The sequence below is a fragment of the Zootoca vivipara genome, chromosome 1 (assembly GCF_963506605.1).
Source record: "Zootoca vivipara chromosome 1, rZooViv1.1, whole genome shotgun sequence".
Taxonomy (NCBI): Eukaryota; Metazoa; Chordata; class Lepidosauria; order Squamata; family Lacertidae; genus Zootoca; species Zootoca vivipara.
In genome coordinates, this window is record NC_083276.1 from 30,974,972 (window position 1) to 30,989,832 (window position 14,861).

The 14,861-nt window shown below is 40.7% G+C and overlaps 1 protein-coding gene across 1 annotated transcript; it reads right to left on the reverse strand.

Moving 5' to 3' along the window:
- Window positions 1-714: 714 nt before the first annotated feature.
- Window positions 715-14,793, reverse strand: BBOF1 (basal body orientation factor 1). The gene is made up of 11 exons (XM_035097230.2): window positions 14,711-14,793; window positions 14,270-14,540; window positions 12,458-12,523; window positions 10,969-11,112; window positions 10,114-10,194; window positions 9,585-9,655; window positions 8,966-9,110; window positions 6,223-6,716; window positions 3,767-3,871; window positions 2,447-2,515; window positions 715-1,253 (listed from the first exon to the last, which is right to left on the reverse strand). The coding sequence occupies exons 1-11, from the start codon at window positions 14,749-14,751 to the stop codon at window positions 1,133-1,135; spliced, it is 1,608 nt and encodes a 535-aa protein (XP_034953121.1). The 5' UTR covers window positions 14,752-14,793; the 3' UTR covers window positions 715-1,132.
- Window positions 14,794-14,861: the final 68 nt, after the last annotated feature.

Genomic DNA, 14,861 nt, shown 5'->3' on the forward strand with positions numbered 1-14,861 from the left:
CCAAGAATCTCACACATAGGAAATAGCTGTTGCAAAGAGACAGTGAAACCTTACCATTGGGAACTTTAGTTCCAATGATGCATGGAAGCAGCATGCAAGCTGCTTTAAAGCGGACAGATTTTCTACCTTAACACAGCAATGTGCCTATACGTTATTTATGCACTAACTATTTTTGGAACCAAAACATGTGTAATCTTTGCCTCTGGGGCTGCTAAACCATCATGGCATCAAAAATAATAAGCCTTCATAAAGATGCAGTTGGTTCTATCAATCTAGCTTTCACTGGGATATTACTTCCCATTGCACTAGTGTGAAGGAGAATTGTAGATTCCAGGACTATTTAAGGGCAATCCTGTATAGTGGGAGTACATACAACTTGAGATGACATCTTGAATTGCACAGCAGTGTAATCTGCATAGGTTAGCTGTGAGTGATGCAGTCATGGGATGGGGAGGGATAAACTATCTGGCTTCATAGGGACGTTAGTGGCATAAAAAAACTTGCTCAAAGTCATTTCTTCCACTTTGAAACCATGCAGTGATTTTTTAAGTTGTCTAATGAAACAAATTGGACTCATTTGATATTCTGCCTTTTGTAACCAGCAAGCGCTTAAACTGAAAATGGTAATAATTGAATTGATTAATACTCTGTATGTTGTGTCTTACATTGGTGTTAATCATGAATAAATGGCTATTAAATTCAGAATCCTTCTGATTTTCTTCAGGAAAACATTTTAATACCACAAATCCCCTTGAACCCATTGACTTCAGCAAGCTAAAACTTTGTATTAAATTAAGGCAAAAATCGGAATGTTTCACCTTATCAAAAAGGCCTTTGAACAAAATGCCCTCATTTTTTATTTCAGAATATAGTTATACAATACAAACACTTTAAAATGAAACAAATTATGTTACCAAGAAATAGGATTTCATCTTGCAAGAAAGCCTCAGTGAATTTTTAAAAAAGAAAGTCAAGTTGCCTTGAAAGATAATTGAAGTAGTAAATAGATATATATAGAAAACATTTGAATTTCATCACTGCAGCATTATTTGCCTGATAGATTGCCTGATAGACCTGGAGCCCATGAAGAAAGGTGGCTTTCATGATATATTTCTCTTGATTAGCAGCCATCTTAATTGGATTGTGGTGGCATAACCTGAATATCTGGAAGGGCTGATCCTTTACGAGACGGTGACCCTGATAGTGGTGCCTGCTGAGTGATGAAAGCATAAACAGGAATTGTATCATCAGTGCTGTAATGGAAAGACAGTAAGAAAAGAGCAGCATTAGCACATACATTTATCCAGATAAGCCTAGCAACTTCCCTCTGTGTATTACATTGTCCATCTGAATTGCACTCAAGATTTCAGCAGCAATTTTAACCCCTTTTCACATTTAGGCTATAGGCCCAAACATACCCACACTTTTCGGGACGTTTCCCCTAATAGAACTGTCTCTATTCTGCAGGGCAGTCTCGAGCAGGTCGTGCGCCCTGGTGCTAAGGGGCGGAGATCGCTCCGGCGCCCCCACTCCCGCCCTCGCAGGGAGCAGCATGGTTTCCGCGCGGCGCCCTGTCTACCGGCCCGGCGCCCTATTGCACCGCGCCACCGCCGGCCCTGCTGTTCTGCTGTGTTTAGATCTTTGTGGGGGTGATCCTAGATCGGGGTCAGCAATCTTTTTCAGCAGGGGGCCGGTCCACTGTCCCTCAGACCTTGTGGGGGGCCGGACTATATTTTGGAGAAAAAAATGAACGAATTCCTATGCCCCACAAATAACCCAGAGATTCATTTTAAATGGAACTCCAAAGAGTTCCCATTGTGTTGAGGGGTTACAAGGAGATTTCCTCAAACCTTGCAAATTTAGGAGTTAATTGTGTCTGTTCTCTTTCCCCCAGGAACTTGAGATTGAGGATTTTCTGATTTTCCAGAGTCGCTCCCATGGTCCATGTTCTCCTCAATGTCCTCAAAACAGCTAGGAGGTTGAGCTGTTTGGGCACAGAAGTGGGAGCCTGCCTCTAGCTGCTTCCCCCCGCTTTTTCCTCCTTTGTGGCCACCTTCCATATCTACCTTTCTTTCACTGTGTAAACTGCTGGGAGAGTGTTTGTTGCCTTGTGTCTGTTGCTATCAAACTCAATGAAGGAGTCAGACATGCAGAACAACTAGCTGCAACATGCTGGAAAAGATAATGCTAATTCCATCACATTTATCCAAAAGGATAGAAAGTGAAGATGTAGTAATGCAAGCATTCTTACTCCTACCTTATTTTCTGTGGCTTTTGGTTGGACCTAGTCTGTCTTACACGACACTGGCAGCATAGATCTTCCTATGCTGACAGGGTAACATGGGAATTGCTCATGCAAGTACTAACTACCATTGCCCTTTCTGGAAAGTGGGACAGTGCTACAAAAAGAACTACTAAGTCACTAGATAAATGCAAATTCTCTTACCCAGCCTTCTTTGGTTCTGCTAAATTTATTGTGTCTGGAGTTATGGGAACCAAAGCTTTACCATATTTCCTATAAAACAGAAATGACAGAAAAAATAATCAGTTCAGTTCCCATTTCTGTAATTTTCCTTGTGATGAGACTTGGATGAAAAGAAAGCAGACACTGCTGATCTGTTACCAAGCATTTTGTCTCTCCTCTGCCCAGAACTCCCAGAGTCAATGCTATTCTGTGACACTGCAAAACTTTGGGGAAATCATTGACTCTGCAATGAATCTACTGTACACATCTGAACTTCTGTTCCATTTTCTCCTCCTGAATAGTAAGTTAGTTTGCACTTTATTTCAATACTATGTCAGAATGTGCTAGTAACTAAGGTTGCAAGCCTAACCATGTCAACTCAGAAGTCAGTCCCACTGAATTCAATGGAGCTCACTGCTACTTATTGCCAGATAAGTGGGATTAGGATCACTGCTTAAATTTTCAAAACTAGAGGAAATACTTCATAATTCTGCCATTTAAAATTTTAGTATTTCTTAAGAAAGTCTGGATACCTATTTCCCCCATTAGCTAGTTAGGACCTGTACAAGAAAAAGGAAAACAGAAATAATTTTCCAAGCTACTCTTTCCTATTTGGATTCTTGCTCTAATACAGAAGACGACATCCAGTAGCATCCATCCTTTTCAACAGTGGAGGCAGGACTTGCAGAAGCTTCCATCTTCTGCTTGCAGGAGTTAACGTCTCTTTTTTGTCCTGACTATGCTAGGAAAGCAGGGCAGCTAGAATTTCTCAGTCTCAGGCCTAGTGGTTCTAATTCAACCAAAAGCAAAATATGGTATTTACTTTCTGCAAACCTCTCCTTCCAAAAAAAACACCACTGATTTAGCTAGTAAAAGTTCCAGTTTCAACATTTCCTCCCCCAACACCACCAGAAGTGTTTCCAACTACCCTTCGGAAGCCTTGCAAGTTGCTGCAGGAAAGGAACTATGAACAATCTTGTGGGAGGGGTTTCTACGACCAAGCAGAAACTACCAAGCTCTCTCGTTATTTTTTGCTATTGCCAATTTTTTGTTAATGCTATCTTATTATATTAGTACTGAAATGTTATGTTTTTCATTTGTTATATTTTGCTATTATGTTTTTTTTTATGTTGTTATGAAATTGTTCCTATGATGTTGACTTTTGTTGTAAGTCACTTTGAGCATGATTCTTTTTGTGGACCATTTCTCAAGGGTTTCCATTTGGCGAACAAGTGCTGAACTGAGAAATGGGCAGCTACCAAGTGGATGAGCCCTTGCTCACTGTAACAGACAGGACTTTACCGTTGTTTAAGGCCATTCATTTTTGCAAAGAGTAGCCTTAGCACACTCTCCTTCTGCTCCCAGGTCAAATCAGAAATGTCCAGTTTTCCTTTCTGAATATTTGTCCTACAGAAAAAAGATAAAATCAAGAAATCAGTACCTTACGAGCATAAACCTACAAATATATCCCCTAAATGACTGTGTCCTATATAAGTTGGTCACTGAACTGAAAGAGGAGGAAGTGACCCTGGACTTAATCTTGAGGGACACCCAAGAACTGGTGCAATTGGGAACAGTCATTGTGCCACTAATGAAACCAATATATGTGTAAGTGAACAATTGCCAAAGTCCAACGCATCACACTTGACTTCAAAAAGAAGCTTCTAAAAAATTAGGAGACTGATAAAAAGGAATTTGAAAGGGAAAGTCAAATCTTCCCATAATGTTTTAGGATCATCCAAAACATCAATAATAGCAGCTTAGATCAGGAAAGACACCACCAAGGTTCTCCTGGAGGTGCAGCCATAAAACTGCTAGCATGTTTGCAAAATGAAGTATGGTTTCAAATTTGATGGGGGACCATGTGTTGAGATTTCAGCATTGCAGGGGGCTGGGACTAGATGACCCTTGGGATGCCTTCCAACTCCACAATTCTATGATTCCTAGGCCAAGATAATGTCACTGCAATTAAGGAGCAACTTTAAGAAAGCTATTAGATTCAAGAAGGAATATTTCAGGGGGGAAATGGGCCAAATGAGAAAAAAAAGGAAAACAAACTTCAGCCAAAAAAAATAAAAAGCAAGCAGATGGCAAGGAATGTCCCCAAATAAATAAATTTAAAAATGCATTTACAGCTAACAATAAAAAGTATGTAAATTAAAAGTAGAAGCTAACTAGGGAACAGCTGGACCTTTAGACTACAAGGGTGTCAAAGTGTGTAGATGGAAGAAAGGGAAATCACAGAAAAGCTTTTGCTGCGGAAGATGTAAGGCAAGCACTTGTACCTGAACTAACTTTCTCAGGAAAGGACTCTGGGGGACTAAGGCAAATAGTGGTGACAAGAGACAAAGGTATTATGGACAAAACTTAAATGATCACCTGATCCAGATAGCATCCAACTAAGAGTTCTTAAAGACCTCAAATTGCTGATCTTGTAACAAAAATATGTAGTTTGTCCTTAAGACTGGTACAGTATCTGTGTTTGAGGACTGGAAAGTGGCCAATGTAACACCAATGTTTAAGAAGGGATCCAGGAAATTACAGGCAGGTTAGCTGAACATCTGTTCCAGGAAAACTGGTGGAAAAGGTATTAAAAATAACATTATAGTATACAGAAGAACAAGTCTTGCTCAAGAAGATTGAGAGCTCTTTGAGAGCCTCTAGAAGCATGTGAATAGGGATGATCCAGTAGACACAGTGTGCTTGGACTTTCAAAAAGCTTTTGATAAAGTCCCTCGCCAAAGACTCTTGTGTCATGAGATAAGAGGACCGATCCTCTTACAGATCAGTAACTGCTGGGGGGGGGGAACAGGAAGCAGAGAAGAGGAATAAATGGACAGTTCTCCTATGGAAGAAGCAGGGTCCTTCAGGGATCTGTATTGGAAGCAGTGCTTTTAAAACGTATCATGATTTGGAGTTGGGGTGACATCCAATAGTTCAGATTGGCAAAAACAACAGGAGAAAGGGATTGTGAGGAACTCCAATAAGTTCTTCCTAAACTGGGTGAACAGACTTTAAAATGGCATATGCAATTCAATTTAAGCACCACGTAAAGTGATACACACTGGGGCAAAAAGTCCTAACTTCACATATCTGCTCATATGGCCTGAACCGGTGGTGCCCAACCACAAGAGAGATTCAGGATAATGACATTAAGAGCTGTTTTGACAATGGAATGGACTACCTCAGAAGGTGATGGACTCTCTTTCATTGGAGACTTTTAAACAGGGATTGGATGACTACCTGTCAGGGAATCCTTAGTTGTGTTTCCAGCATTACACAGGGTTAGATTAGATGACCCTTTAGATCCCTTTCAACTCTACAATTATATGGCTCTATCTCCTTACTCTTGTGCTGCAGTAAGCTTCCCTATCTGGCTTCCAGGTGTTTATCCAGGCAATGCCTCTCCTTGGGTATTTTGGCCAGGATGGAATGTGCCCTTAAATTCCGACAGTGCATCTTGCTTGCCAGGATGCAGGATAGAGAGGGTGTGTGTGTGAAGAAACTAGCTTATTGTACAAAAGTAAAATTTTCATTTGTCACTCCACCCACTTTACCTTTGGCTCCACTCACTACTGGCATGTGGTCCCAGAAGGTTGCCAAGAAAGAAATGTGTCTCAGGCTAAAAAAGGATCCCTACCCCGGCCCTATCCTTAGACAGTCTGAGGTGTGCTATTTCACAGGGATTTTCACACACTTTCTGTTCTTGGCAGCCAGGGCCACCAGAAATAAAACTTCTACAGTTCTACCACATGTACCATTTCTCTGCTTCCAGAAGGTCCATTTGTACACTATTTGTGCTGTGTTCATTGTTGTTAAAGGTTCTGATTTTAGGGTATTCATCTTTCCCTGCATATGCTGCCATCATTTTTCTCTGATATGCATCTTGAGCCACCTGCTTGTAGCACTTTCTGCTGGTTATGATCTCCTGTTTCACCTGCTCCAGAGCATCTAAGAAGAAATTCTCCACCTCAGTCCTTTGGTCCAAGATATTTCTGGCCAGTTTCTTCACTCTGCTCATCTCTCGTTCCTTCATTTCCAGCAGCTGCTGCAGCTTTAGAATTTCTGTCTGGCCTGCCTGGTTCTGCATCAAAGCCTTCTGTTGGGTACTTTCGACTTCAGTTTTAAATTCTCGGGTCATATGATAAACAGCATCTTCCAGTTTTTTCACCTTGTTTTGCAGGTCCTGGATCAGGGCTTTCTGCTGAGTAATTTGCAGTATCTTTTCCTTAACTAACAATTCATTGGTTTTCTTTAAAAAATAAATAAATAAAATTACTTGCAAAGTAATACTGTTTGAAAGCTGTCTTTTGATCATCAAAGCTTTCAAACAATTAAAATTCTTGAAACGGTTATAAACAAAATTGAAAATTTCATTTTTTTAAAATAATTTTATTGAGTTTTACATAGAAAAAAGAAGAGAGAAAGAAATACAAAAGAAAAAAGAGAAAAAAGAGAAAAAAATTAAAAAAGGAAATAAAAAAAAACAAAAATACAAAATGCAAAAAAGACAATGTATATCCCCTCTTACTTTTTCCAACCTCTTCACTTCCCCTTCTTACAATCCTTGTTTATAATTTACTCTTAGCATTTCTAAGTCTCATCTAAATATCATAAAATTACATCTTATATCACATTTCATAACCTTGTTCTTAAATCATTCTTATTCATTACCTATAGGAATGTGAAGAAAAGATACGAAAAAAGGACCCATATTAAAAATAAAAAGGCATAAAACATTATCATGTTCTCCCAATTCTAATCCAAATATTTTGGACTTCCTCATTTCCCCTTCTTGAGTTCCTTATCAATTACTAATCATTGCAGTTTCCAAATCTAAAATTACCTTCTTTCTTCCAGTTTGTAACTTCTTTTTAACCATTTACCCAACTTACTTCTCTTTAACTTTATAACCTAATATTCTTTAACCTTTTACCCAAAAATATTCATAATTAATTTCCAGAATCTTCTTCCCTCTCTTGCCACCCTAAAAGCTAGTTCTCCCCCCTTTTCTTGGAATCAGTGTCTCCAGAGATTTCAGCCAGCTCCTTATTGCATTCCGAGTTCAGACCGTATTTAATCCACCAATAAAAATCATCTCAATTCCTCCTCACCCCACTCCTGTTTTGTCGCCTTCTAAATTTTGCTCACCCCCTTCTCTCACCTGCTGTATTCCCAACATTTTATCCTCCATCTCTTTCTCTTTCAGCCCTCCACCTGCTTCCTTTCCCCCCTCTCTCACTGGGTTAGCAACCTTTTTGTTATTCCCCTTTGCGGGGGGGGGGGGTTGAATCAAGTCCCTTCCCTGTTCCAAAAATTGTAAATTTCAATGGATTACAGACTAGATTAAAATTTGTCCTGCTTGCAACATTCACCAATCTCAGATAGGCCTATTAAAGAGTCCACTGCTGAGCAGCTTGCACACACGTTGTCTCCCTTTAACCCATGCTCAATCTGATAAAAACTAAACTTAACATAAGCTTTCTCTTCCAGTTAATATGCAAAACTAGTGCATATTTGTATTTTGGAGGGAAACTACTACCGTATAGGTTTCAGGTTAGCCACAGGTAGTTGAAACGGACAGTGTTCAACTGCAATGACTAATTTATGTTTAAATCTAGATCTTTCACAATAGTGATAGGATTTGGACTAATTTTAAAACTGTTCCGACTCTGATATATGACTATAATAATAAATAATGGGTGGAATTCAATGCTGTGTTTCTTCTATCGTTCAGTCTGCACAAGCATTGCAGCAGCCTGCCAGATGGAACGATCCTGCCTCCCCCATGCACTGTTCTGGGGTTCTCCTGTCCGCCAGCTCAGAGCCAATTTTGGAGGGTTGGGAAGAGGGAGCCCAGTTGCAAGTGGGTTGAGCTGCTTAGGTAAATCCCACCCACTGAATATATCCCAAAATCTCAAAATACCGAAGGAGAAAATATAGAACATGGTCTTCAGTGGACACCTATTCATGCATTACTGGTATGTAATTTGCATGCTCAAGGCCCACAACATGACCCCACCCCTGAAATTACATCCCCAGTCTGCATAATCAATGTCCACATGTTGAATGGTATCTGAAAATGATTCCATATGCACAAGCCACTGTTCAAATAAAAGGATCCACGTGATGAGGACACTTACACAACCAGATGTACCATTGACATCTAGGCGCCACATGTAGGTGCAACAGCAGCTGCTCCCATGTTTGCATTCCTTTGAAGATGGCAGGGATAAAGACTAGCCTGGGAACAAGTCATCATCAGCCCTGCCCCTGTTTCAACACGAGTGCCCTATATGCAAGTAACATGTGAATTGGTGTTAGAAGCCTTTTCATTACAGAACAGAACAGGAGCTTTAGCTTTCCAATATACCACCAAATGTTAGTGATTTTGACATAGATATGGAGAGGTGGTACTAGCTCTAATGAACCTGCACAAATAGAATTTCAAGGGATCTTATGTATAGGAGAATGAAAAAGGTAAGAAGTCATGAACTTAACCTTCTCCTGCAAGAGAAAGGCATTTTTCTCCTCCAGTTTTTGCTTGGCTTTTTGTAACTCTTCTGTTTCCTTCATGTGGTATCCAAGAGCCTCATGAAGACGGACATTCTCTGAAAAAACAGCTTTTCCAGCAGCGTCCAACTGCCTGAATAAGGGTAAAGACTATTCAGCAGTTGGAATCACAAATTTCCTGTATTAATCACAATACGTCACAGCGCACAAGCTGTAGATACAAAACAAACAGATGGAGACAGCATTCATGGGTGTGTTAAGGCTGCTTTGGGTCCAGCATCATATTTACTTATCAGAAACAAAGCACCCATGTGGATATCCTAGGAATTACCATACAGTGGTACCTCGACTTCCGAATGCCTCAACTTCCAAAGGTTTCGACTTACGAAGTTGGCAAACCCGGAAGTATTTTCGCCGTGCATGCGTTCTGCGCATGCACAGAAGCACAAAAACGCGCTTTGCGCATGCGCAAAATGGACGCTTCAACATCCAAAGGTTTCAACTTACAAAGAGTGCCGCAGAACGGATTGCCTTCGTACGTTGAGATGCCACTGTACTTTAGCACCTTCACAATGGTTAAAGAACAGAGAAATCAAGTATGTCTTACGTAATGGCTTCATGGTGAGCCCTTTCTGCTAGCATATAAATCTTCTTCTCTGCTTCTCTTTCAAGTCTTTGCTGAAATAAGCATAAGAACAGATATTATGCAATGAAAACCAGGCATAAAGTGGCATTCACATTTCAAAAGTATGTGAAGGAAGTGTTCTGTGTTATAGAAAACGACAAAAGGTTGCACTGTGGAAGTTGAGGTTCAAAACAGACAGAGGCAGAATGGCAGATTCCTACATCCGTAACTTTTCCTTAAAATCTGTACCTATTTCCTTATTTATTATTTCAGGTTGGGCAAAGATAACAGAACAGGCAAAATATTGCAAATCTGGATCAGTACAGTACTTCATATTTCTTCATTCCATACATATCTAGGTGGTTCAAAAAGTTGTCCATGCATAGACTGCAAGCCCCGTATTGCTGCCTCGAAGCTGTTTGAACTGGTGGATGGAAGCAGACATCCTGTGCATTATCGCAAGGACTGTGCATGCTGAAACAACATATGTACTACTGCCCAAACACTATACCTTTTCTTCAAGGAACTTTTTCTCCAACATGCAGATTGTTTCCTGATGTTCTTTTTCTGTGATTTCCATAATTTCATTGAGCTAGGATTTTAGGAAATATTTAATTATTATTTTAACCATCTAGATGACAATTTAAACAAAATTCTCTAGAGCAGTATCTCACACTATGACACACATTTTCCTCATATGTCCATATTGCATGCCTTGAAACTCATCGTGCTTTCATCATCTGTTACCTGAAAATTTACCAACACTCACTTTTTCACATTTTTGCAAGTTTCCATATCAGGTAACCAATGCTTTTTTTCACATTTTTGCAAGTTTCCATATCAGGTAACCAATGCTTTTTTTCTAGAAAAATAGTTGCTGGTACTCACCATGAAGTTGTTACAATAAGTACCACACTTTTTAACAACAACAAAAGAGGTGCCAGTACTGTTTCCCCTTCAAAGTACAACCTGAAAAAAGCACTGCAGGTAACACTCAATTTGTGAGCCATACCTTCTCACATTTTGACATAGCTTTTCATCTTCGTCAAGAGTATATAATCCAAAATCTGCTACACACAAATCTTGAAAATATCTCAGTTGAAGTGCACATTGCATTATATATGATAAGCTTAATAAATTGCTAAAAGGTCATCAAACTGCAAATGTAAACACTTGATCGTCTGACAAAAATCCAAGAAAAAAACTTTCTGTCCCATTCTAGTAACTTCTGAGCCTGTCTCTCAAAACTTCATTTCATTTTTCCAAATTGCACTTTGGCAGTCCAGCATAGCGGCACTTTAGCATGGCAGTCTAGAGTCTAGAGATCACCTAATGCACTTCTAATAGATGCTAATAATAAACTTACATCTTCAAGTTGTTTTTCCAAAAGAGCTTTCTTTTTGCGAAAATCCATTATCATTTTCAGCTCAACTTGAATTAGGCCAATTTCTTTGGCCTTCCTGTTGAATTTTTCCTCCATCTCCTCCAACTGTTTGGTGTAATGTTCTACCTGTAAAGTAGAAACTATTAGTAAGATAAAAACAACTAATGGTGCAATCCTACCCTAGGTATCTACTGGCCGAATGGCCTTTGGAAGCGGAAGAACTCCTTTTCCACTGGTAAAATTGAACCTACAGAGGCAGAACAAGCTATCCACTGCCTGAACCCTGTTGTTACACTGATGGAATACCCCACCAGCTGAATAATTACACCAGCAAAATCCCAGAGGCAGAGTGGCAGAGAAAAGGGTTTGGCGTGGAGGAGAAACAGACTATCAGTGTTTGTAATTGCACACTCATATCCATGAACATGGAGGAAATCTATGTGAGGACACAAACTGGCTTAAGTTCTGATTGTCCCACTGATTACCATGGGACGAAACAGAGAAAAATGCCCATTGCTCACCCCACCTGCAACATGCTTTTCCTGAGTTCTCCCCCTCCCCTCCCTAGTTGGTGATAGTTTAGATGCTGCTCCAATTCTGCAAATTCCTGGACAAAGGCTGCTTGGTAAGAGACACAGGTATGCCAAAAATCATTTAAAATTCTGAAAAATGAGCATATTGCATTAGGATCAGCTTGATGTGTAGAATGTTTAAAAACAATTCACATTAAAGAGCATCACTAGGGAAGAGCTACCAATAAAGAACTAAAATAAGTTAACAAAATGAAGCTTTAAATGACGACTTTTTAGAACCAAATAATAGTATAACAATTCCAAGACAGTTCTACCTTCAGTTGCATAAGCCAAATGTTGATGAGAACTCCATCTCTGACTCTAGGCATGCTTATTTAGAAATAAGTCATTGAGTTGAATGGAACTTAATCCCAGGTAAGGGTGTATTGCCGTGAGCTGAGTATTAACATACTTTGGACTTAGTGTTCCCATTTTTTTCTGCAAATCCTGCCCCCAAAAAACAGTTAAGGTAGGATTGCCATATTCCCAAAAGTGAAAATTTGAACGAAGTTTTTGAGCTTTTTTCTTCTTGGGGGAAGGGGAGGAGAGGGGGGGCAAAATTGTTGGGAATACACATACACACTATGTTTTTAGGCTTTTAAAATGATTTTAAAGCATTTCTTTTTTAAAAAGAAAGCTCTACTTGCCATACATCTGGGTTTTCCCAGACATTTTGACGATTCAGCAAAAATCCACCTGGACGCCATTTTCAGAGCCCAAACGTTAAGGACTTAGTCATGACTTAAAGAGTAGAACCACTAGAGGTTAGAAGATTAAATATATTTACTGTAAAACAGTCTTGTGCAACTTATCTATCTGTCAGGTACAACCCAAAATGTGTTTAGTCTGGTTTTCAGTGTCCCATTGTACCAACAGAATCAGAAGACATGTCCATTCACCAATTCACTGTTCTCTTCTTTGGCTTTTTGCTTCACCTCATTCAACTGCAGCTTCAGCTTCTCAATCTATTAAAGAAAGAAAATGAGAAAAAATCAATCATTTTATGGATTGGAAAAACGCAGTGACTGCATCCCAGACTCTGTTCAGGTCAACCCACTAAATGCTCAGGGAAGGAAATTTTACATAAGCTTAGTGGTCTCAGAAGTCAGGACTGACTGAAATACCTTGTGACTTGAAAACACTTTCTCTTAATTCTAGGAACTGGAAGAGGAGTTTCTGGTGTTACTAGTATTGGGAAGGATGTACTCTACATACACTCAGGTGTCCTAAGTTTACAAATGGCACTATTTTCCCCCATTAGGCCCCACCACAAGGGTGTTGTTGTGGCACTTTTAGTTGGTGTTTGGTTGGTTAAAAGAAAAATATAGTTATATAGAAGGAGAATTCCTGGATGCCTGGATCCAGTTTTGAGGCGACTGCTCTTTGGTGAGAGAATCCCAGCAGTGATTTAAAATTACAAAATATGCAGCCAAGTAAAGTGTAGAAATATAGGTTTAAACACTTCCTTCTAAGATGTTTCCAAAGTTCCCCCCTTCCTTTAGCATAGAAAAGATACCATATGTTTGGTAAGTTAAAATGGTTTACTTGCAAACTCTTCAAAGGTCAGGTTCATATGTTTTTCCATACAAGAGTCAGAAAACACAGGCAGTAAAACTTAGGTTCCAAAATAGTAAGTGATTTCTAAATTATTTGTATAGAAACACAAAGATGGCTTGTTTAAGTCACATGGTCTAAGGCTGGAGCAACCAGTCCAGACCTCCTTACTGGTAAGGGCTCACATGGTGGAATGGAAGAACAAAGAGCTTTCCCAAGGTGAGGGTGTGTGACCTAGCTAAGCCTGGCAGGACAGCTTAATCTATAGTTTTGGTCCCTCCACACATTAATTAGATTTAAGCATGTTAGTTATATGAGGGTGATTATTTGATACTTTTGTTCTCCGTATCTTTATTTGCAAAAGTGCTACAGTAGAAAGGGTATTTGCTGTGAAAGTCTTACAGCCAGTGGGCTGAATGAGTAGACTGTTAAATTGTAAAGGAAAGCCAAACTATACATACTGAATATTAGTACTTTTGTACTATTGATTCTGAATACCAATGGAAAATGAAAGGATAATAATTTTGGCAAACACTATCTGTTGCAAAGAAAGAGAAGCTAAACAGTATTGAGGAGAAACACTTTCCTCCTCATCTAGGTTATTTTTCCCCTTAAAAAGCGTAGCAGTGGTGATTGCTCTGAAATTCTAAGTCACCTCTCCATTCTGAAGGTACAAGCCATGAGACAGGTGTGGGGAACCTTTGGCACTCCAGATGTTCCTGAACTACAGCTCCCAGTCTTTGGCCACTCTTGTGTTAGCCTTCGGCTAAAAAGACAACATCTGGAGGGCTAAAAGTGTCCCACACCAGTTTTAAGAATGCCTTCATTATTATTTTTGTGGGTTTTTATGTGTACACGCACACACACCTATACAGTGTTTTTTTCGGGGGGACGACGCATAACCCTAAACATTTTGTGCATCTAAGTTTGGCCTCATTGAGGCGCAGTATTTCAATATGAGTAGGAAAATGAGAGTACCCCTAAACATGTTTTTGAAAAAGAGAGCACTGCATATATATCTGTGTATTAAAACCGTGGTGGAACTAGACAGATTATTCTGAATTAGCTCGATGGGCTGGAAAGATCGTAGCCTTCAACGTTAAGGGGTAGCAACTCTGCAAAAGGAGGAAGAAGTTCGCCTGCTGTTCCGCACCTACCAGATCTTCCTTTTCCACGTCCTGCCTTTTGAGGTAGCCGATCACGTCCACCGTGTCCCTCTCCAGCCGCCGCTGCTGCCGCTCCAGCTCCTCGTTGTTCAGCGCGAGGCGGCGGGCGGCGGCGCGGTACTCCTTGCGGGAGACCTCGGTCACCTCCAGCCTGGCCTCCCATAGCGACGCCGCAGCTTTAGCCCTTTCGGCCTCGGACTCCTCCTTCAGGGCCTTCACGTCAACCTTCTTGCCGCTGCCGCCGGGGCCGCCCTTCTTCCCCCTGAAGGAAGGGAGCGACACCGTGCCATAGTAGGGTCAAGGGGGTCCGGGCGACTCTCGCTCCCACCCCTGCTCCCACCCCCACTCTCTACAGCCCGCCAGATTTGCCCGAAGAGGTGGGTCCCAGCGCCCGCATCCCCCCCGCCCGCCCCCGTTTCCCTAGCTACCTACTTCCCTCCTTTCGCCGCTTTCCCCTTCCCTTTCCCCTTCATGTTCCCCCTATAAGCCACGCCGGTGTTTTCCCTCGCGGCGGCCCGTTGCTACGGCAACCGAGCGTCGCGGAAAGATGAGAGCTAAGGCGCGCGCGCGCACGAGAGGGAGA

What these genes read in the sequence shown, in the direction of transcription:
- BBOF1 (XM_035097230.2), bottom strand. Translation starts at nt 14,751, where the DNA reads ATGAAGGGGAAAGGGAAGGGGAAAGCGGCGAAAGGAGGGAA. An exon ending in ACGTGGAAAAGGAAGATCTG is followed by an intron (nt 12,524 to 14,269) that starts GTAGGTGCGGAA and finishes TTTCTTTAATAG; the next exon opens with ATTGAGAAGCTGAAGCTGCA. An exon ending in CCTTTCTCTTGCAGGAGAAG is followed by an intron (nt 6,717 to 8,965) that starts GTTAAGTTCATG and finishes TATTTTTTAAAG; the next exon opens with AAAACCAATGAATTGTTAGT.